Source organism: Rhinoderma darwinii, chromosome 5 (genome assembly GCF_050947455.1).
Source record: "Rhinoderma darwinii isolate aRhiDar2 chromosome 5, aRhiDar2.hap1, whole genome shotgun sequence".
Lineage (NCBI taxonomy): Eukaryota > Metazoa > Chordata > Amphibia > Anura > Rhinodermatidae > Rhinoderma > Rhinoderma darwinii.
Genome location: NC_134691.1, coordinates 265,818,637 through 265,842,923, shown reverse-complemented (window position 1 = coordinate 265,842,923; position 24,287 = coordinate 265,818,637). Strand labels below are relative to the sequence as shown.

General features: G+C 41.2%; 1 protein-coding gene across 1 annotated transcript in view; it reads left to right on the top strand.

Annotated features, from left to right (window-relative positions):
• LOC142651877 (acyl-CoA dehydrogenase family member 11-like) overlaps positions 1-24,287 on the top strand; it is a 260,668-nt gene that overhangs the window by 135,423 nt on the left and 100,958 nt on the right. Inside the window, exon 8 of the mRNA XM_075827102.1 lies at positions 18,209-18,315. Within this exon, the coding sequence (XP_075683217.1) occupies positions 18,209-18,315 (107 nt within the window). The remainder of the gene's footprint in view (positions 1-18,208; positions 18,316-24,287) is intronic.

Below are 24,287 nucleotides of genomic sequence, written 5' to 3'. Positions count from 1 at the left end.
ACACACACACTGTTTCTTTTAAATGCTGCTGGGGAACCCGCTCGATCCACTATATAAGGCTGCGCTATAGTGCAGCATTTAAAAGAAACAGGATCCTGACCTGTCCATAGAGTTTAAGGCAGCACAGAGTATTTCAGGAGATGAGCGTGCAGATTCAGTGCTGCTGTGAACTCTGCTCTTACCATTACGTAGCTCTCAGTCTGTTACCTCTCCTCCACTCCTGTCCTCAAGAACACCTTCACATGATTGGCAAGTCACCACGTAATGGTAAGAGCAGAGTTCACAGCAGCACAGAGTATTTCAGGAGATGAGCGTGCGGATCTTGTGCGCGGTGGTGACTTGCCAATCATGTGAAGGTGTTATTGAGGACAGGAGTGGAGGAGAGGTAACAGACTGAGCTACGTAATGGTAAGAGCAGAGTTCACAACAGCACAGAATTTGCACGCTCCTCTCCTGAAATATTCTGTGCTGCTGTGAACTCTGCTCTTACCATTATGTAGCTCTCAGTCTGTTACCTCTCCTCCACTCCTGTCCTCAAGAACTCCTTCACATGATTGGCAAGTCACCACGTAATGGTAAGAGCAGAGTTCACAGCAGCACAGAGTATTTCAGGAGATGAGCGTGCGGATCTTGTGCGGGGTGGTGACTTGCCAATCTTGTGAAGGTGTTATTGAGGACAGGAGTGGAGGAGAGGTAACAGACTGAGCTACGTAATGGTAAGAGCAGAGTTCACAGCAGCACAGAATCTGCACGCTCCTCTCCTGAAATATTCTGTGCTGCTGTGAACTCTGCTCTTACCGTTACATAGCTCTCAGTCTGTTACCTCTCCTCCACTCCAGTCCTCAAGAACACCTTCACATGATTGGCAAGTCACCACCGCGCACAAGAGCCGCACGCTCATCTCCTGAAATACTCTGTGCTGCTGTGAACTCTGCTCTTACCGTTACGTGGTGACTTGCCAATCATGAAGGTGTTATTGAGGACAGTAGTGGAGGAGAGGTAACAGACTGAGAGCTACGTAATGGTAAGAGCAGAGTTCACAGCAGCACTGAATCTGCACGCTCATCTCCTGAAATACTCTGTGCTGCCTTAAACTCTGTGGACAGGTCAGGATCCTGTTTCTTTTAAATGCTGCACTGTAGCGCAGCCTTATATAGTGGATCGAGCGGGTTCCCTAGCAGCATTTAAAAGAAACAGGATCCTGACCTGTCCACAGAGTTTAAGGCAGCACAGAGTATTTCAGGAGATGAGCACGGCCGGCCACAGGCAGCCGGTCGTTTTTCCAAGCCGTGCTCCCATTATGCACACGACCGTAAAAACACCCGTTATTGCGGGTCGTAATTACGACCCGCAATAATGGGCTCTTAGACTTCTGTTACCCATGGGTACCTTCCCGTTTTCTCACGGGAAGGTGCCCGTGCCGTTAAAAAAATAGAACATGTTCTATTTTTCTATTTTACGGGCCGTGCTGCTATAATTAGGATATGTTCACACGACAGCGTCCGTAACGGCTGAAATTACGGGGATGTTTCCATTACGGACGTAATTGGCGCTGCTATTCATTGGAGTCAATGAATAACGGCTCCAATTACGGCCAAAGAAGTGACAGGTCACTTCTTTGACGCGGGCGTCTATTTACGCGCCGTCATTTGACAGCGGTGCGTAAATATACGCCTCGTGTGAACAGACAAACGTCTGCCCATTGCTTTCAATGGGTAGATGTTTGTCAGCGCTATCGAGGCGCTATTTTCGGACGTTATTCGGGGCTAAAACGCCCGAATTACGTCCGTAATTAGTGCGTGTGAACATACCCTGTGTTCACACGCACTAATTACGGACGTAATTCGGGCGTTTTTGCCCCGAATTACGCCCGAAAATAGCGCCTCGATAGCGCTGACAAACATCTGCCCATTGAAAGCAATGGGCAGACGTTTGTCTGTTCACACGAGGCGTATATTTACGCGCCGCTGTCAAATGACGGCGCGTAAATAGACGCCCGCGTCAAAGAAGTGACCTGTCACTTCTTTGGCCGTAATTGGAGCCGTTATTCATTGACTCCAATGAATAGCAGCGCCAATTACGTCCGTAATGGACGCGGCGTTCAAGCGCCTGCACATGCCGTAATGGCTGAAATTACGGGGATGTTTTCAGGCGGAAACATCCCCGTAATTTCAGCCGTAACGGACGCTGTCGTGTGAACATACCCTTATAATGACAGCACGGCTCGCAAAAGCGTCCGGCTGCCTGTGGCCAGCCGTGTTCGTAATTACGAGTCGTAATTACGAGCACGGCCCGTAAAATAAAAAAATAGAACATGTTCTATCTTTTTAACGGCACGGGCACCTTCCCGTGAGAAAACGGGAAGGTACCCGTGGCTAACAGAAGTCTATGGGCCCGCTATTTCGGGTCGTAATTACGACCCGTAATAACGGGTGTTTTTACGGTCGTGTGCATGAGGCCCCGTAATGACGGGTGGCTACATGTGTGCACCCGTCATTACGGCAGCGTTGTTAGGCGACGTCAGTAAATAGTCACTCTCCAGGGTGCTGAAAGAGTTAACTGATCGGCAGTAACTGTTTCAGCACCCTGGACAGGGACTACCGATCACAATATAGAGTACCTGTAAAAAAAAAAAGACGTTCATACTTACCGGGAACTCCCTGCTTCGTCCAGTCCGGTCTCCTGGCCGTTGCCTTGGTGACGCGTCCCTCGTGACATCCGGCCCGACATTCCTTGATGACGATGCAGCCCATGTGAGCGCTGCAGCCAATCACGGGCTGCAGAGGCCTCTGCAGCCAATCACAGGCTGCCGCGTCAGAAAAGAAGGTCGGACCGGAGGAAGAAGAGGGACTCGTCCGCAAGACAATGACCAGGTACGTATGAAATGCTTTTTATTTTATTTTTAATCAGCAGCCTCTTTTCTCTATCAGTGATTGATAGAGATAAGTGGCTGCCGATTTGTATAATATTTTTGACCGGGTTCGGTCAAAACGGGTTCGGCCGAACCCGGTGAAGTTCGGATTCGCTGCGAACCGAACTTTTCCGGAAGTTCGGACCGAGACCGGGTTCGGTTGTCCCGGTTCGCTCATCTCTACCGTACTGTATTCGAGGAACCTGGACGAGTCTCATCGGCAGCCACTGCTATCTTTAACCTTCGCCAGGAGGACGCCTCCATGGGCGAATACACCATCCAGTTTCGGACCCTGGCAGGAGAACTGTCCTGGAACAATGAGGCCTTGGTAGCATTCTTCTGGCATGGCCTATCGCCCAAGATCAAGGACGAACTTGCTGCTCGAGATCTACCAGCTGCCTTGGACGACCTAATTCTACTGGCTACTCGAATGGACATAAGGCTCAGAGAGAGATCTCAAGAGATTCGAAAGGACAGACGGCTTCCTAGACTGGCGCCAAACTTCCAGCAACCCCTCTTACCTTCTTCTACTTCTCCACCCGAGGTTCTGATGCAGGTGGATCGGCTTAAACTGTCCGTTCAAGAGAAACAGCGCAGGCGCACCTCTGGACTCTGTTTATATTGCGGCCTCGCTGGCCATGTCGTGCGTCTGTGTCCCCAGAAAACCAACGCCTAGGATTAGTCGGAGAGCCAACCCTGGGCGATACTGCATTTAATAGAGAACTCTCCTCCAAACTGTTTATTCCTGTGCCCCATCCAGTCTCTGCCTACCTGGACTCTGGCTCTGCAGCCAATTTCATCTGCAAAGACCTTGTGGATCTTCTTCAGTTGCCCACTGTTCTGCTGGAAAGGCCATTGATTGTTGCCTCGGTAGATGGACTGCTTTTGCCTGACCCAGTTTTGTCTGTGACCAAGCTGTTAAGACTCCAAGTGGGAGTTCCTCACTCTGAACTCATCTTCCTGTTTTTCCTGCCCAGGGCCATCAACCCCGTGCTGCTGGGTTTGCCTTGGCTCCGTCTACACGCTCCAGTCCTGGATTGGAACTCTGGAGAGGTTCTCCAGCGGGGCCCCAAGTGTTTCGACCGCTATCTGGTGCATGTCCATCCGCCTCAGTCTCCTCCTCATCAGTCACTGGCATGGTTGCCTCCTTGTTACTCTCTGTTCTCAGATGTCTTCAGCAAGAAGGAAGCAGAGACATTGCCACCACATCGAGTATATGATTGCCCTATCGACTTCCTGATTCTTCCACTCCTCGCAGTAGAGTATACCCTCTCTCGTTGCCTGAGACCCAGTCTATGTCAGCCTACATTAAGGAGAATCTGGAGAGGGGCTTCATACGTAAATCCTCGTTTTTCTTTGTCAAGAAGAAAGATGGATCCCTCCGACCCTGCATTGTCTACCAAGGCCTCAATCAGATAACGGTGAAGAAAAGGTACCCATTGCCTTTGATTTCGGAACTGTTTGATCACATACGGGGGGCATATTTTTTTTCTAAGCTAGAACTGCGGGGGGCTTACAATCTAATCCGGATTCGTCAGGGTGAGGAGTGGAAAACTGCATTTAATACAAGTAAAGGACACTACGAATATCTGGTCATGCCCTTCGGCCTGTGTAACGCTCCCGCGGTGTTTCAAGGATTTGTCAATGACATTTTCCGTGATCTCCTCTATGTCTGTGTTGTGGTGTATCTCAATGACATTTTGATTTTCCCCCAGATCTTTGTGATTCATCAGGGTTATGTCCACCAGGTGTTGCTTCAATTAAGGGAGAATAATCTTTACGCCAAGCTGGAGAAGTGCGTTTTTGAAAAGAAGTCTCTACCCTTCCTGGGCTATATCATCTCCGATCAGGGTCTCAAAATGGACCCTGAGAGGGTAAAGGCTGTCCTGGAATGGCCAAACCCCACGTTTAAGGGCCATACAATGCTTTCTGGGATTCGGCCAACTTCTACCGGCTGTTCATTCCCAACTTCTCTTCATTAACAGCTCCCATCTCCACCCTCACTAAAATGAGCATGAATGAGAAGGTGTGGACTCAAGAAGCAGAAGTCGCATTTAAAACCTTAAAAAAGGCCTTAACGTCAGCCTCTATTCTTCATCACCCTGATGTATCCCTACAGTTTTCATTAGAGGTGGACGCTTCCTCTGTTGGTGCCGGTGCACTTTTGTTCCAGAGAGGTTCAAAAGGCAAGACTGTGGTATGTGGCTACTATTCTAAGCTGTTTTCTTCCGCAGAGTGCAACTACTCGATTGGGATCGGGAGTTACTGGCCATCAAGCTGGCCCTGCAGGAGTGGAGACATCTATTGGAAGGCGCAGCTCATCCTATCCTGGTCTTCACGGACCACAAGAACCTGACCTATCTACAGACGGCTCAACGGCTGAATCCTCGTCAAGCTAGGTGGTCATTGTTCTTTGCTCGGTTCTGGTTCGAACTCCACTACAGACCTGCCAACAAGAATGTAAGGGCCGATGCCTTGTCTAGGTCATTTGAGACAGAGGACACTGTGGAGTCCCCACAGAATATTATCGACCCTTCCTGCATCTATTCTGTTAACCCTTTGTATTCAATAGAGAAATTCCTACGGGAAGAACTTTTGTACGTCAGGCAGACAGAGGAAGAATCCCTCACTGCAGGGTTACATTTCCAAACTGGCAGCTCACGCGGGTGCCCATAAGACCAGAGACCTGATTGCCCGTCAGTTCTGGTGGCCCACGCTGCCCAAAGACGTCATGGACTTTGTCTCCTCCTGTACGTTGTGCACAGCAATCAAAGTTGCCCGCTGCTCGACTGGCCGACCTCTTCGTTCAACACATCTTCCATCTGCACGGCTTGCCTCTGCATATTGTCTCGGATCGAGTGGTCCAGTTCATCTCGAAGTTCTGGAGAGCACTCTGTGGCCTCCTCGGTATAAAGTTAGACTTCTCCTCGGCTTATCATCCTCAGTCCAATGGACAAGTCAAAAGGGTAAACTAGATTATGGAGAACTATCTGCGAGTCTTTGTCTCCAGACAGCATGATGACTGGGTGCAGCTGCTCCTGTGGGCTGAGCTCTCCTATAATAACCATAATAGTTCCCCCTGACGAAGCTTGGTGGTGAAACGCGTTGGGTGTAAGTGGGCTCCTGGCACATCGCTACTCTTTACCCCATTGTATATCTGCATGGTCTGTCAACTTCTATTCTATTATTTTTTGGCTACCTTGCCAGTTCTATCTATCGATTCTGATGGTCTATTTCACAGTTGTTTATTTACGTTATGTGACTCACCATGGCTGTTTATTTACAATCTACTTCTGTATGGTATAGATGTTATGGCCAGTAGCCCACTCAGTATTTTCTTTACTGTGAGGACTTATATTTTAATCCATTTTTGATTCTAGTAACTGTATTTTGTATTTTTATCATGTCTCAATAAAAACTATTTTATTTTGAAAATGTTTGAGTCATTTAACACTGATTTTCTGCATATGTGTTTAAACTATGACTTTGGTGTTTGACCAAATTATTCTATTGAGGCACTTTTTTGGTGTTATTGTTTTGTACCTAGTTGGCCAGCTGCTATCCCGCTACGCGGTACGGCCCATTGGGTCCACACCCCCCGCCGTGACAGTATTCCTTTAGAGGACTCCCTTCTAGTTTGTTGGGCTTTATTAGGATTGGTATTTGCAGGCATGTTACACCTCCTTTAGCCCTTATATTGCTTAATTTCTTATATGTATAATGTAGTGCCTCTTACTTAGTTTCGACTCAATAGCTACACTAATGCACTGAACAGTTTTTCCTGTAGTGGGCAAGAATTATATCAGGAATATTCAGATACGGTAGACTTTCATTGATTACCACAGACTTACCTCAACCTAATAATACAGCCATTGCACTAAACTCAATTTATGAAAATATATAGTAATTTACAGCAGCAATATTCATAGGGGTTATCTTAAATTCGACCCAGCATTAACACATTTGCACTAGACCCATACAGAAAATATTTGCCTTTACTGTCGGAGTTCAGGGCAGTATGCTGTTTATTGCCCAAAAAAGATTTGAAGAACAATTGCTGTCACTGATGAAAAAGAAAATATGAAATTGGAGACATCTAATCTGTTGGATTCAAAAATAAATTATATTCTATTCCTTTGGTGTGAAGACAAGATGTTGGTACCAGAGTCTCATTTAATAGTGCCAATACAAATCTGCACTAAAACACATGAGATTTATTATTCTGATATGCTTGACTCTGGGGCTGAAATTTCATGGACATAATCTTTGCTCATGATAATTATATTGCATTGTTGATAAAGTCAGCACCAGTAGACATGGAAACAGTTGATGTGTCACCCTTATCATCAGGACCTGTTACTCATGAGACTATGCAGCTCCAAGTTGTAATCAAGCCTGAACATCAAGAAGTTATTAATTTCCAACCGATTGCTTCTCCAAAGTCTCCAATTATTTTGGAAATTTCTTTGCTTTCGATTCACAATCCTTCTATTAATTGGGAAACAAGTTGTAGACCACTCTCTGCCTGGACATGCTTGTTCTTTGTAGAGAAGGAAAATTCCTCCTTACATCCCTGCATTGCATCTTACCTTGTATGAATCAGTCTTGGGGAGGGATAGGAAACTGCCTTCAGGATACTGTATGGAGTATCTTGTAATGTCTTTTGGAATTTGTAATGTCTTATCACTTTCCAAAATTTTATCAATGATGTTTTCAGGCACTTATTGGATGAATTTTTATTAGCCTACATGAAGGTTATCTTAATTTTTCAGACAATCTTCAGGGACATTGCTACAATGACTTCAAAAACATTGCTTTTACATTTAACTTGAGAAGTCAGTTTAAACAGTCTACAATTCAATTTCTTGGGTACATTATTTCTCCAGAAGGTCTGAGTATGGACTCTAGTAAAAGCAAAGCTGTTGTTGATTTGCCAAGCCCCCAAAAAAAGAAAACTAAGTTCAGATATTTTTTGGTGTTGCTGACTTCTACAGTAAGGTAATTCAAGACTTCTTCAAGATCATTGCACCAATCACTCATTTCACAAAGAAGAATGTTCACTTTACTTGGCCCCTTTATTAATCTAAATACCCTCTTTACATCAGCGCCCTATGTTAATCAATACAAATCCAAAATTACCTTTTACTGTTGAGGTTGATGCATCTGAGCAGTAGAGGCAGGCCTGTCTCAGCGGTTAGTAGACAAGATGTTGTTGCACCCCTGTGCTTATTCTTTCCGTCAATAGTCCTCATTTGAAAAGAACTATGATATTGGAAATAAAAAGAACTACTAGTGATAAAAATGCATTTTCTGAGTGGAGACATAATTTGGAGGGAAATGCTAATCAAGTTACTGTATTTACTGATCATAGAAATCTGGAGTTGATCCGTTATGCTAAAAGATTATCCTCCAGACAGAGACTGGTGACGTCACTATCTGCTCTGGCCGCTTTGTTGATCTTGAATTCTTTTCTGGTTATACGACACGTCACTTGTGACGTGGTGTATATCGGCTTGTTCTGTTGTAATGCCATGTCCATGTTATCTCGAGAATAGCAGGGACCCCGTATGCGCGTTACGGGCTGTGAAGCAGAACAAGCCGATATACACCACATCACAGTGACATGTCGTATACCCGGCAAAGAATTCAAGATCAACAAAGCAGCCAGAGCCAATGAACGCCATCCTGTTTCACAAATATGGCTTATTGTCAAGGTTTGTAAGAAATTCCTAGTCCAGTGGCTGAAACAATCAGATAATAAGGTACTAATAGCAAGAGTAGTCAAGAATCAATCCAGGTTTGGTACACAGATAAACAACAACAAGTTGTAGCCTGAAGCAAAGACATGGTCAGGAAGCAATTCAAGTTTGCTACACATATAATCGGCAACAGTTTGCTGCGTGAGGCAGAGATGCAGTCAGGAAACATTCCAAGTTCGTTATACAGATAAACGGCAACAGGTTGTAGAGAGGCTGCATGGAACTAGACAGGCAGGAATCTCAATAGTCTGGAAATCAGGAAGTACAAGGTCCAGACTTTTCTAACAATCCAAAAGGGTGAAACCAATCAAGGCACGGAATCCAGAGGGGCAAGAATCTAGGGAAGCTGGACAACAGATTCAGCAGTGGAGTGGTCCAAGATTTTAGAAGCTCAATGAGAAAAGCCACTGAATGGGATACAAGAGTCTCTGGGTTTAAATCCTGACAGTAATCCCCTCCAACAATATATTCTTCTGCACCCTGCGCATTCACCAGTGGTGCAGGAGGGAAAATGTGGCCCGAAAAAGTATTTTCCTCAAATGGTTTAAAAAGAGAGCAATGAAAAACAGAATACACCTTCATAGTCTCAGGAAATTTTAAACAGAAAGTGACTTCATTAATTTGAACAGAAATTTGACTCAATATATTTCTGGCCCAATTTTGGAGAAGGTATTTTTAGTTTTACATTTTTAGTGGAAAGCTACACTTTATTCCCCACATGAAAAGCAGAAGTTGCTTTCCGGTGTTTATCAGCAGGCTGTTTAAATTGTTCTTGAGCATGGTGCAAACTGTCAGCAATCTTTTCTTGAACCTTTTGTAATGTCGCCAAGTGTTCAGTCACTGCTGAAAGAGAGGTAGAAATTGTTAAAAAAGGAATAAAGACTGGGTGACAAATAAAGAACTTTGTGATATTGAACTATGCTTGGAGTTATTATATGCAAACTCAGCTGTGGGTAAGTAATCCAACCAGTCATCCTGATGATATCTAATGAAGCTTTAACCAGTTCAGGACCGGGCTATTTTGAGACTTCAGGACCAGACACCGTTTAGCCATTTTTAGCACGCGTTAGTTAAATGGCTATAACTTTTTTATTTGTTTGGCTAGTGACGTGATTTTTGTGATGTTTTTTTTTCCGTAGACAATGCAGGTTTATTTTTTTTATCATTTTTATACACATCCTTTTTGCCATTTTAGAATTTGTAGGCTTAAAGTTTGAAAATAATAGTAAAAAAATAAGCTTTTTTACTTTTCAGCAATTTTTTTTGGTAATAACATAGTTTTACCCTAAAAATAGACCTATTATTTGTGATCATCATTGTCTACTGTACATTTTAATATATTACATGTCTACATTAGAGTAATTGGGTCAGAGCTAGCGTTACGACAATGATTGGCGGGGGGAACGTTTTTTTTGGTAGTGGGCATTTTATATTTATTTATGATGATTTTTTTTGCACTTTACTTTACTTTTATTTTTTTTTATTACTATGGTCTGTCCCTCAAAGGTCAGAAAATACCTTTGGGGGACTTTATATATATTTTTTTCTTTCTTTTACACTTTTTCCACTGTAACTGGGGCTGCACAGCCAAAGTTACAGGGGAAATCAGCCCTCTCATAGTGACGATTGTCACTAATAGGGCTGTGCTGGGTCTAGTAAGACCCAGCAGCAGTCTGCCACTAACGGCACCCGGCAATCATGTGACCAGTCACATGATCACCGGGACCAATAGAGACAGTGGCGCGGCCGCTGCCTCTATTCTTATACACAGCACGCATTGTGTGCTGTGTAAAAGAGATCGGAGAAGATAGAAGCAGCGAAAGCTGCTTCTATCTTCTCCTCAGGGTCCTCGGCAGTCACTGACTGGCGGAGACCCGACATTCAGCTGCCCGATCGCTCGGGCAGCAAGTTAAAACCCACGCCGTAAATAGTCTATGGCGCGGGTTTTAAGGACCTTGACCGCTGGCCATAAATACACAGCCAGCGGTCGGGAACTAGTTAAAGGTATTGTTCAAAAGTAAAAAATAATACAATTTAAAAAAAAAGTTTCTAGAATTTGAAAGCGAAATGCACCTTTTGATCACATTATATGAAATTCCATGTAATTTAAATCCCAAATCATTAGTTCATCAGTTTGTTACTCTCTTGCTTTAAATAAAATGGATCATCTTTGTAAAATGATCTATGACAACCAGCATGGTATTCATTCCTTTGGAAGGATGTAGGTCAACCACAAAATCCATAAAAACTGAGTACCAAAAGCAATATGGAATGGGGAGCGGCTGTAGCAAACCTAAAGGAGAAGAGCGTGGAGTTTTATTTTAAGCACAGCCACACATGAATAAACATTTTTTGGGATATCCTTTTTAAAGCTTGGCCACCAAAAGGAATGGGAAAGAAGTTCTTGAGTCCTGCCAGATTAGAATCATGGACTAATTTTAGAACATCAAGTGGTGCTTTTTCTAGTACATAAAAACAATGATGTTGCACCCAGAATCTGTCTTTGAAGAACAGACATTTCTTGGAGGATGACTGAGCAATGAGTCATTTTCATATACATCCTTAAGTGGGGTCAGAAACTGTTTTCAATAGATATCCCTTAGGCCTCACGCACACAAACGTATTTTTTCCCTCCCGTAAATACTGGCGTAAATACGGGTCCTTGGTCACACATATTCGAACCGTATTGCACCAGTATTTGCAGACCCGTGCCCGTAAATACGGGTCTGGTGTCACCAGTATTCCACCCGTATTTACGGGCACATTTTCGCTGCAAAATTTTACTGCACTAATCGGCAGCCCCTTCTCTCTATCAGTGCAGGATAGAGAGAAGGGGCAGCACTTTCCGAGGTAAAAGTAAAAGAAATTCATGCTTACCCGGCCGTTGCCTTGGTGACGCGTCCCTCTCTTGACATCCAGCCAGACCTCCCTGGATGACGCGGCAGTCCATGTGACCGCTGCAGCCTGTGATTGGCCTGTGATTGGTTGCAGCGGTCACATGGGCTGAAACGTCATCCCGGGAGGCCGGACTGGAGGAAGAAGCAGGGAGTTCTGGGTAAGTATGAACTTCTATTTTTTTTACACGTTGATTTATATTGTGATCGGAAGTCACTGTCCAGGGTGCTGAAAGAGTTACTGCCGATCAGTTAACTCTTTCAGCACCCTGGACAGTGACTATCCACTGACGTCGCCTAGCAACTGCTTGTGCTCGAAACGCGTAGCCTCGGGCATTTGCCCGCACTGCTAACCATCCTGAGACTGCGTCTCTTTGCCAATTTTACAAATTTTTTGCATTTCAATAAAAGTGGGATCTAAGAATCCTTTTTACCCCGACACAGCGCTGGATCATCTTTTCTTCCTTCTATGCTATTCCAACGCGGGCCGTCGCGGGGATCCGTGCGAGGTGTCCGGTCGAGACTCAGGATTTAGTGAGCTGGAGTTTTTCTCCTATTTTTTCTATGAAAAATAAAAGCTAGGTTTGGATTTGGATAATATAAAAAAGGGCGGTAATATAAAAAAGAGCTTCCTATAGGAGTTAACAGAACCAATAATTCTTTTTTTCATATTTGGGGGTTGGTCAATCAACAACAGCTTTGATTATACTAGGGTCCATACTCGGATCTTCTGGAGATATAATGTATCCGAGAAATTGAATTGTAGTCTGTACAAACTCACATTTCTCCATTTTAATGCATAAGCAATGTTCTCAAACTCATTGTATTATGGTGCAGACTGTCTAAAAAAAATAAAATAAAATAAGATATCATCTAGGTACGCTATTAAAAAGGGATCCAAAAAGTCCCTGAAAACATCATTGATAAAATGTTGGAAAGTGGCTATGGTATTACAAAGTTAAGAAGACATTACAAGATACTGCATACCGCATCTTGGAGGCAGTCTTCCATTCATCCACAGGACAGCTACGAACAAGTTTATATGCCCCTTTTAGATCAAGCTTAGTAAATATTAGCTGTAAATATTAGCTGTGCTTTTCAAGTAATTTTGGAACTAAATAGAGAAGATATGTTTTTTTTACTGTGACGTTATTAAGTTACTTGTAGTCAATGAAGTGACATAAGGTGGAATACTTCTTCTTTACAAAGAACTAAGGTACTCCAGCAGGAGCTGTAGATGGCCGGATAAAGCCTGTTTTCAATTTTTTTGTCCAAATATTTCCGTATGGCTTTCAGTACTGCTTCAGAAAGAGAGTAAATACAACCAAAGGGTATTTTAGCTCCAGGTAGCAGCTCGATTGGACGTTTGAACAATGTGGAGTAAGCTTATCTGTATTCTTTCTATCACAAACATCCTGAAATTTTTCATTTGTGACGGTAATGAGTCTTTAAACCCCTTCCCGCCGCAGCCCTTTTTCAGATTTTCATTTTCGTTTTTTCCTCCCCACCTTCCAAAAGCCATAACGTCTTTATTTTTCCGTCAATATAGTATTATGAGGGCTTGATTTTTGCGGGACGAGTTGTAGCACCATTTATTTTGGCATATAAAGTACTAGTAAACGAGAAAAAAATTATTTGTGGGGTAGAAAATGAAAAAAACAGCGATTCCTCCATGGTTTTTTGTGCGCCGTTTTTACGGAATTCACTCTGCAATTAAAACAAAATGTTAACTTTATTTTCTGGGTCAATACGACTACGGCGATATCAAATATATATAGTTTTTTCTATATTTTCCTACTTTTACAAGTAAAAATCTGAGTGTAAAAAAGAAAATTTATTTTGTGCCGCCAAATTCCGAGAACCACAACTTTGTTATTTTTCCGTTGATTAAGTGGTATGAGGGTTTGTTTTTTGCGGGATAAGAAAACATGCGACGGTTTGATCACTTTTTATTTCTTTTTTTTTTTTTTTACGGTGTTCACCGCGCGGGTTAAATAATGATATATTGTAATAGTTCAGATTTTTACGGACGCGGCGATACCAATTATGTTTATTTATTATTTTTTTTTACTATGCTCTAGGGGGAAAGTGGGAAAAGGTTTTTTTTTTTACTTTTAATATATTTTTTTTTTTACACAAAAAAAAACTTTAACTAATTTTAACTTTTTTTATTAGTCCCCCTAGGGGACTTCAACCAGCGATCGTTAGATCGCTTGCACGATATACTGCAATACTAATGTATTGCAGTATATCGTGATTCTGACAGGCATCTATTAAGCCCTGCCGGAGGCAAGGCTTAATAGGTCTACAAAGATGGCAGACCTGGGGGTCTTCACTAGCCCCCCAGGCAGCCATAGCAACCATCGCCCCCCCTCGATTGCGTTGCGGGGGGGGGGCAATGAGCTGTTAGAGGGGGTCGCCCCCCTCTTTCTAACTATTTAAATGCTGCGATCTCTGTTGACCGCGGCATTTAACTAGTTAAACTAGCGGGATCGTGCTTGAGCACGATGCCGCTAGTTACTCTGAGGTGTCGGCTGTAACAAACAGCCGACTCTGGCATCGTGTGAAGCGGGTTCACTCCGAGAGCCCGCTCCATACTTCCTCTACCCGACTTTGGCGTATGGACATGTCAAATGTCGGGAAGGGGTTAAAAGAAAGTTCAGAACTTGATGCACTCTCAAGTAGTAAGGAAGAAGGTTTAGGCAGACAATTCAGCTAACAATATTCAGAGGGGAAATGTATACATCGTGTTTCCAAATTGATAGATGGATTGTGAGTAGAAAACCAAGGAATTCCCAAAATAACTGGAAACTTTGGTCAGGCTTGATGAAAACTTGAAGCTGCGTTGTCTCATGAATAACAGGACCTGGTGATAGGGGATCAACTGTTTACATGTCTACTGGTGCTGATTTTGTCAATGCAATATAATTATCATGAAAACAGGCTATGTTCATGAAATTTCCTCCAGCCCAAAAGTCAGGCATAACAGAAAAAGCAATCTCACATGTTTTAGTGCAGATGTGTACTGGCACTATAAAATTAGACCCTGGTACCAACAACTTGTCTTCACCCTGTGCCAGAGGAGAGATTAAATGTATTTTTTAATCCAGCAGATGTCCCCAGTTTCATCTGTTCTTTTACATCAGTGACAGTGGTTGACCTACGGATCTTATTTGGGCAATAACCTGCATAGTGGCCTGAACCCCCACAATACAGGCAAGGATTTCAAGTTGTTTCTCTTTTTCTGCTGTAGCAAGAGCTTTTCAAATAACATCAATTTACATAGGTTCAGATAAAGATTCAGTATTTTGCTGGGTCTTTAGTGTTGATTGACCATAAAAAATCAGGACTGCCAGCAGTCTTTCCTTTCTACATTCATTATGGCTCTGATCAATTCGAATGCACAAATGAAATGAGCAGCAACAGTTTTTAGAGATGCAGCGAGGCACTAGACTACAAGCAGAAAGTTCAATAGTCTGGAATTAAGAAATTAGAATGGCTAGATTTTTATATAATGCTAAAAGGGTGAAACCAATCAAGGCAACCAGGACAAAAAAAATCCAGAGAGGTAAGAGTGAAGAGAACCTGGAAAACTGAAAATACGTTCTACAAAATTGGGCCACAAATATATTGGGCCATTTCAAATTTCTGCTTAAATTACTGAAGTAATTTTTCATTGAAAACCTCCTGAGACTATGAAGGTGCATCCTATTTTGTATTGCTCTCTCTATAACCCCTTAAAGACAGGGCCAATTTTAGAATTGAGGACCAGGATCAGAACTTTTTTTTTGTTTTTACAGCATACACCGATTATCATAAATTATGCTATAAATTTATTGTGCAGGTTAGTGCCCATAGACTATAAACTGTCCACACCTATCTCTGCAAGAACAGTTAAAAGTTAAATATATCATTTATTTTATTACATATTATCAAAGTTTTAATATATTCTGAGAAAAACATGTAGGTTGGCAAAGGAGTAGAACAACTATTTGCTATTAAATTGGCACATGGCTAAAACTTGAAACTGTGCTTGGTCAGGAAGGGGGTAAAAGTCGTTGCAATACAAAATATGCGTATATTATTTTATCTTTTGGGAATTATATTTAATACATTTTATTAATTTTTTTTGACAAAAATTCCTTTTTGTGTATTTTTTTTACTGATTATTTTTATCTATCTTTTTTTTATTGCTTTAACTTTTTTTTTTTTAGTCCCATAGAGGGATTTTAAATTTTGATATTTATTTTTGAACTTCAATGTACTGACATATATCTATATGCCAGCTCATTAGCCTGTGTACTAATACTACACAGGCAGTTTTTAGGGCACACTTAAGTATGCCCCAACAACAGGAAATACGGTCAGGCAGCCCTGGGCTGTCTGTCCATATAAGGTATGGGCCTCGATTGTGTCTATGGGATTCCCTGTCACGTGATCAAAGGGGGGTCCCGCTTCACTCTTTCCCTTTCAGATTTGATCGCGGCATTCAAGGGGCTAATGGTGGAGATCAGAAGTTCCTCTGATCTCCGCCGTTAGAATGGGACTGCGGCTGTTTATTAAAGCCATTGCCCTGCTCCTAAATGCAAGAGCTCACTTGTAGTGTCTGGATGATCAGCAGGAAGATAATGCTCGTTCTGATGTGACAATGTCCTGCTGCTCATGATGAACATACTCGTCACACGTCAGTAAAACAGTTAAGCCATTTAATGAAAATCGGACACAATTTGCCTTCTTCACCATCAGTGAATGTGCAAGGTAAATATATTAATGACAAGATCTTGCACTCCAGAATCTTGTGTAATAAGCTACAGTACTGGATCCAGTAGAAGGGGTATGGCTCTGAGGAGAATTTTTGGGAACCAGAAGAAACTTTTTATCTCTTGGTTTACAAGATAATTTAATTCCCTAGGACATCCTGGAATAATAGGAATAATAGGAACACTGTCAGGATTTGAACTCAGGGACCTGTATCCAAGGCTGAGCTCTTCTTACTGAGCTATCTAAAATGCTGGGCAGCTCCACTACTGGATCTATTGTCCAGGTTTTATTGATTTTTGTCCTGTGATAATCTTTACCTTGATTGTCTAATTAGTCTCATCCTATTTAAACCTAAACCCTGCACTTACTTGTTGCCATACTATTGAGTTTCCTTGCAGCCTCTCTACAAACTTTTGCTGTGTATCTGTGTGCCAAACTTGAATTGTTTCCTGACCACTTCTCTGCCTTACTCTACAAACTATTGCTGCTTACCTGGGCACTAAACTTGGATTGCTTCCTTATTACATCTCTTCCTCCCCCTAAAATCTATTGCCGCTGAACAGTGTGCTAGATGTGGATTGTTTCCTGACCATGTCTCTCCCTCACGCTACAACCTGTTGATGCTTATCTGTGTACCGAACCTGGACTGATTGCTATTAGCACCCTCGTGCCTGATCGTTTCAGTCATTGGACTCCGAATCTGCTACAGACCTTGACAATGTCAGTGTTTTCATTATTAAAGCTGAAATAAGTTGTAGTTTTTCCCTATCTCCACAACTAAACTTGGGTGTGCTGGTTTATGCTATCAATTATTCCCAGGTGCAAGTAAGCTCCTATTAATGCCTGTCCACGGTAGTGTGCCACAAAACCAAGTACCGCGCATCAAAATCGCACACGGTTTTAGTTTGAAATCATGTGCTTCACCATTATAATCCACATGGCCAAAAAATGCATTGAATAGACGCAGCAAAACCCACACAGTTCTTGGCTGCGTGGCACACTGCCGCTACGTATACAGGCACCCGTAGGGGCTTATCAGCACCTGGGAATAATTGATATCATGAACCTACCAGGAACCAAGAGATGCTCTGTGTTTTAGCCTTATTGTAGCGGATATGGTGTTTACAACAGATGTTTGAAGCCCAGGGTTATTAATGGAGTAGGTCTTGAAAGGCAAGTACCCCAGTAGTTTGTTCTTTAATATTTGTTTCAAGAATCCCTCTGTAATAGCTTGCAGCCTCCATGTTTTCTATGAAGGCAATCTTGCGCCTTGCTTTTAGTAAAGAATTGGGTATCCCAGCAAAGGCATAGAGATTTCTACATAAAGTTTACCTAAGTAATAAGATTACTCTTCTATTTGTGTGTCGGGGGAATCCATTCTTGTGTTTACTTATTATTCATAAGAACACATATAAGCTCTCTAATGGTAGCTATTTTGCTTTTTACATATAAGCGGCAATAACAAGAGAATGCCTAACAGTGTAAACCTGGCAGTGGTGTTAAATGTAACTGTACTTTTCATTTTAAGTCCTGTCCTAGTTTTCTTTAGTAATTCTCTATTGGTGCTATCATAAAGCGAGCTGGAAATTTCAGATTTACTAAAAAATAAGTAGCCCTATGGCAGCACTATTGTAATCCATACTAAAAAAATGTTTACATTCACTTATCGAACAACTTTTTGGTAAGCACTGAGGGGTAGAAAGGGGGGGGGGGGCATTTTATTCTCTCTCTCGATTGGCGCTGTTATTAAAACCTAATTACCAGATGAAAGCTTTACCACCTAATGATTTATTCTATCACATTCATAAACTTTAAAAGGGATTATGGAACAATGTGTGTGCATGTTCTATCTTCATTATGTTTTGCTTGAATTTTTTTTTCAGGGAATTTATGCAAGATTTCTTCTTGGAAATTCTAGTGGGGAGAACGCCAATACATTTATTGATCTTGCACAACCTTTGGCAGAACACGGTTTAAGATTAGCCAAAAGGTAATAACTTCAAGATCTCTTGTATGCTTTGTATTGTGTCTGTCCATTTTGTCAAGGTGGACCACTTCAACTCATCAGACCAGTGCCATACTGTCCAGTTTTACTTGTGCCAAAGATGCGTGGAACATTTTGAGAAGTGTGGAAGTCCAACATATTCATAAGGTAGAAACTTTCTCCACACATCAGTCCCTGCATGACAGCTTTCCCTTATCTGGTAAGAAGCTCTCCGTTTATAAAGAAGCTGGACTCCTGTACTTAGTGTGCTTTAATGTAAGTAGTGCACAGTCTTTTGTGTAGTTTTTATGCTACACAAGCAGTATACTGTCCCATTTATCTTTTTCTCAAATAAAACATATCCTTCTGCTCAGTGTCACCTAACCTGTAAGATACTGCCCTTAAAAAGTGGAGGTTACTGCTGACAGATTCACTTTAAATTTAAGGTCCAGTGGTAATAATCAAATCATTTTAGTTTGGACACAGAATGCATTTTACGAACAGAAAACAAGTAAAAGGGATAAGTACAGGTCCTCTACATTTATTATACGAAGGATTCCATGGTAAGATCCCACTAAACAACACTTATGAGAACTTGCCATAAATGCCCTTCCTTCTGTGAGCCTGGCCTAGTGGTAGGTTCCCTTTTATATTTGACTTATATGCATAATTATTTGTTGATTTTTAATAAGAGACTTTACAATATATCTTATTACAGAACAATGCCTATTTCTCCACTTATCACACTCCTCGCCTCCTCCCACTGCCTCCTGCACTGATCACTTATTTTGAATTCACTGATAAAATCTAAACACATGGAGCAGATAAAATACATACACATGAGGTAAAGATTAAGACAGCAATTCTTGTTGAAATGCAGTCACTATGGCACAGGGCACAGTGAAATGTTGGTGATAGGTGATGTCTAGTATAGCACCTATCACTACCAGTTGGACACAGACTGATGTATAACGGTGCTGTATAACTGCTTCATTCAGAATAATACATACATTTTTGGTGCCATTATTAGAAATCAGATATATGCAATACAATTAGAGACATCACGTCCGTGACGTCTGTATCAGCGGGCAGCGGCACGCTATCAAGACCGGAATTTAATTTTAAATTGATATTTATCTATTTGAAACAAAAATTGTCACTTGAACACAGATTAAAGTGTAATGGCATTGTGTAAATGCTTGATGCAGAACAAGTACATTTTTGTTGGCACTATTAGACATATGCAAAACACTGGGTGACGTCATGTCGCTAAAAACTTTTGGGAAACTCGTAAAGAATTAGATTGGTGTAGAATCGATTCACTCATCTTTAAAATGAATTAATAATTCAGACTGTTTTTAGTACCATATACTTATAATTATTGTTAACTATCATTATACTGTATGAGGACAGCAATTAGAGAACCCATATATATATATATATATATATATATACAAACATATATAAATGCGGTCCAAACTGCATAATATTCATGCAACACACTAACAAGAAAATCATAATAAATATCATATTGACCTCTTTGCGACATCCGCCGTAAATACACGACACTATCGGAAAAGGGTACTGGCAAAACACAGTACTGTTACCATTACATCGCAGCTTGTGAGCTCCCACCATCACCAGCGGGTGTCAGCTGTATATTACAGCTGACACTCTGCGGTAACGGTCAGGATCGGCGCTAGATGCCACGTTCAATAGCGTCATCTTTGTAGCCAGCGGCACCCAAAACTACAATCAAGTAAAATGTGCGCTCTGAAAGCCAAATGGCGTTCCCTCCCTTCTAAGCCCTACAGTGTGAACAAACAGCAGTTTACATCCACATATATGCCATTGCCATACCCAGGAGAACTTAACAATTTAACAATATTTCATATTGCGCACTGAAATGGCATGTCAGTAGAAAAATTGCATTATCGCTGCACATTAATTTCTGGAAAACACCTGTGGGGGCTTTTGTTCACTACACCCCTTGATAAATGCCTTTTTGGGTTTTGTTTCCAAAATGGGGTCACTTCTCACTTTTATTAGTTCATATCAGAGCCTCTTCAATTGTGAACCAAAGCTGTATAAATTGCCAAATTAGGCCTCAAATGCGTATGATGCTTTTTTACTCCTGAGCCCTGTCATATGTTTTTCTAAAACCAGGAAACAGAGCATAAATATAAGAGAGCTGTATTTTCACAGTCGCATAAGCTGGGCATAACATATTGGACACTGAAATAGTATATCTACGGAAAAATCGCCATTTTCGCTCTGCAAAATCCATGTACACAGGAGGTCTCAAACCCGCAGCCCCTGAGGCTGTCATCTGCGGCCCATGGGACACAGAGCCGCTAGTATAGACTCTGCTCCGGGACTCTGTGGAATCTCCTGACATTGCTGTCCATATATGGACTGTGATGTCAGGGGCTTCCCCAGAGCCGGAGTCCCGGGCAGAGCACTAGTACAGGCTAAGTTCCAGGACTTTGTGGAATCCCCTGTAATCGCTTTCCATATATGGACAATGTTGTTAGGGGCTCTTGCCCAGAGCTGAAGTCCCGGGAAGAGTGCTAGAATAGGCTCTGCTCCAGGACTCTGTGCAATAGCCTAACATCACTGTCCATCAGGGCCGGACTGGGATATACAATCAGCCCTGGCATTTTAAAGCAAACCGGCCCACCTACTCTACATGCAATATGCTGGCCCAGTTGCGGGTTTACTCTTCAGCCATACAAAAACATTGTACATTGTTTCTGATTCTTCTTGAAGTGCTGCCTTCCTTTTGTGCTATTCAGATATTTCATCAATCAATAAATCCCACAAAACTGCTAAACGGGAATGTTTGAGTAGCACAGAAGTAAGACAGCAGAAATGGAGACTTAATGGGGATGGTGACCATACCCGGAAATGGACTCTCTGCAATCGTATTTCGATTTCTTGTAATAAATAGAATATTGACTAAATATTAAGAATATCTGTGTGCAATAAATATAATACATCATACACCACCAGAATATATAATGTGTTCATTATTGATTTATGAAATAACTTTTTTGCAGTAAGTATAAATGAGATATATTTCATTATTAGGTAGATACATTTAATATTTTAGTGATCCTTACGGTCCAAACTCATCATATTCTTCAGGATGGCGCTATATACTGTACACACTAACAATGCAGTCATATATAGTGTACACATAAATACACCATGATATACTGTACCCATGAATAATGCTGCTATACTGTATATACTGCACACATGAATAATGCTGCTATATATGCAATACACATGTATAATGCTGTTATATATACTATACTCATGAATAAGGCTGCTATATATATATACTGCACACATGAATAATGCTGCTATATATATTGCACACATGAATAATGCTGCTATATATACACAATACACATGAATAATGCTGTTATATATACCATACTCATGAATAATGCTGCTATATATATACTGCACACATAAATAATGCTGCTATATATACTGCACACATGAATAATGCTGCTATATATATTGCACACATGAATAATGCTGCTATATATACAATACACATGAATAATGCTGCTATATATATTGCACACATGAATAATGCTGCTATATATACAATACACATGAATAATGCTTCTATATATACAGAACACATGAATAATGCTGCTATATGTACACTATACACACGAATAATGCTGCTATATATACTGCACACATGAATAATGCTGCTATATATACTGCACATAAGAATAATGCTGCTATATATACTGCACATAAGAATAATGCTGCTATAAATACTGAACACATGAATAATGCTACTATATGTACACTATACACATGAATAATGCTGCTATATATACTGCACACATGAATAATGCTGCTATATATACTATACTCCTGAATAATGCTGCTATATATACTGTAAACAAGAATAACCTGGGACACATGCCACACACGCGCCACTCAAACCTAAGACATGGACTTATAATGAGGTTTATTGGACTAGGGTGTGGTGTCCGTCGTTTTGATGGGAAAAATAATGCAACATGAAGCACTTTTTTTCCCGACAAATCTGACGGAAACTGTGACAAAGGCTCCGATTCAGATATGAACAAAATGTAACTTCTCTGCAGCTATGGGGGGGGGGAATGCTGGTTTACCGTAGATAGTAATAGAAAGAGTGGCACTGCTGAGCAGCAGCTGTATGTTAGGTCCAGTGGCACTATGTAAAAAGGGGCTGCCCAATCTTGAAATTCGTGTGCCTGACAAACTCTGCCAACAGAGCAGCCGGACTGCATTTAGTGACACAAACTGGAGAACTGGATTGTTAAACTAAGTACGTGGAGAAAACTCGCATATTTCCGTTACGTTTAAACCTAGCGGTATTATTATAGTAATGTAGTATTATTATAGTAATGTTGTATTGTTATAGTAGTTCAAATAACTAATTGATTAACAATAATTTTGTATTGTATAAAATTTGAAAGTAATGCGGCCCGTCAACTTCACCTTTTTTCTATATGTGGCCCACTTATCCGGCCGAGTTTGAGACCACTGATATACACTTATTAATACTTGTTGTGTTACCATGCTCACTACACCCCTAGATGAATGCCTTGAGGGGTGTAGTTTCTAAAATGGTATACTTCTGTGTTGGTAAATCAGGTGCTGTGCAAATGCAACATGGCATCTGCAAACCATTCTAGTAAAATCTGTAATCCAAAAGCCAAATGCTACTCCTTCTCTTCTGAGCGCTGATGTGTGTCCCAACAGCAGTTTATGACCGCATATAGTCTATTTCTGTACTTGGGAGAAATTTATTTACATATGTTTGGGTGCTTTTTCTACTTTATTCCTTGTGGAAATAAAACAAATTTGAGCTAAAACTACATATTTTTGGAAAGAAAAATAAATTTTTCATTTTCACATGCCAATTCTAAACAATTCAGAAAAAAATCTTGTGGGGTAAAAATGCTCGCTGTACACCTAAATTAATTCCTTAAGGGTTGCAGTCACCTAAATCAAGTCACTTCTCAGGGGGTTCCACTGTACTGTTACCTCTGGGGCTCTGCAAATGCGACTTAGTGCCCTGAAACCAATACAGCAAAATCTGCGTTTCAAAAGCAAAATGGCACTCTTTCCCTTCTGAGCCCTGCTATCTGCATAAAAAGAGTTTATGACCACATATGGGGTATTTCCGTATTTGGAAGACTTTGCTTTACAAATGTTGGAATGCTTTTTGAACTTTTTTTCCTTGTGGAATTTAAAAATGTTGAGCTAAAACAAATTTTTTTTGGAAAGAATGTCATTTTTCATTTTCACGGCCTAATTCTAATAAAATCTATGAAACGCATGTGGGGGTCAAAATGCTTATTGCACTCCTAGATGAATTCCTTGGGGAACGCTGTTTCCAAATGGGGTCTTTTTTGGGGTGTTTCTTATGTTTGGTACCACAAGGCCTCTGCAAGCCTATATTGGGGCATAGAAAACACCCAAAAAAAGGAGGCCCAAAAATTCAGAAGGTGCCTCCTTCATTACTGAGGCCTGTGTTTTAGTCAAGTAGCACACTAAGGCCACATATGGAATATTTCTAAAAACTGCAGAATCAGGGTAATAAATATTGAGTTGCTCTTCTCTGTTAATACTTGCTGTGTTACAGAAAAAAGGGTTGTAAATTAAATTTATGAAAAAAATAACATTTTTAAATTTCACCTTCACTTTGACTATATTCATGTGAAACAACTAAAGGGTTAAGAAACTTCCAAAATGCTGTTTTGAATATTTTAAAACGTTTTTAAGGCATGGTGATTTATAGGGGTTTTTGACATATAAACCCCTCAAAGTCATTTCAGAACTTACTTGGTCCCTTACAAAATAGGTTTTGGAAATGTTCTTTAAAATCGGAAAAACGTATGCTACAGTTATAAGTCTTGTAATGTCCTACAAAAACACAAGAACGTTCATAAAATGAT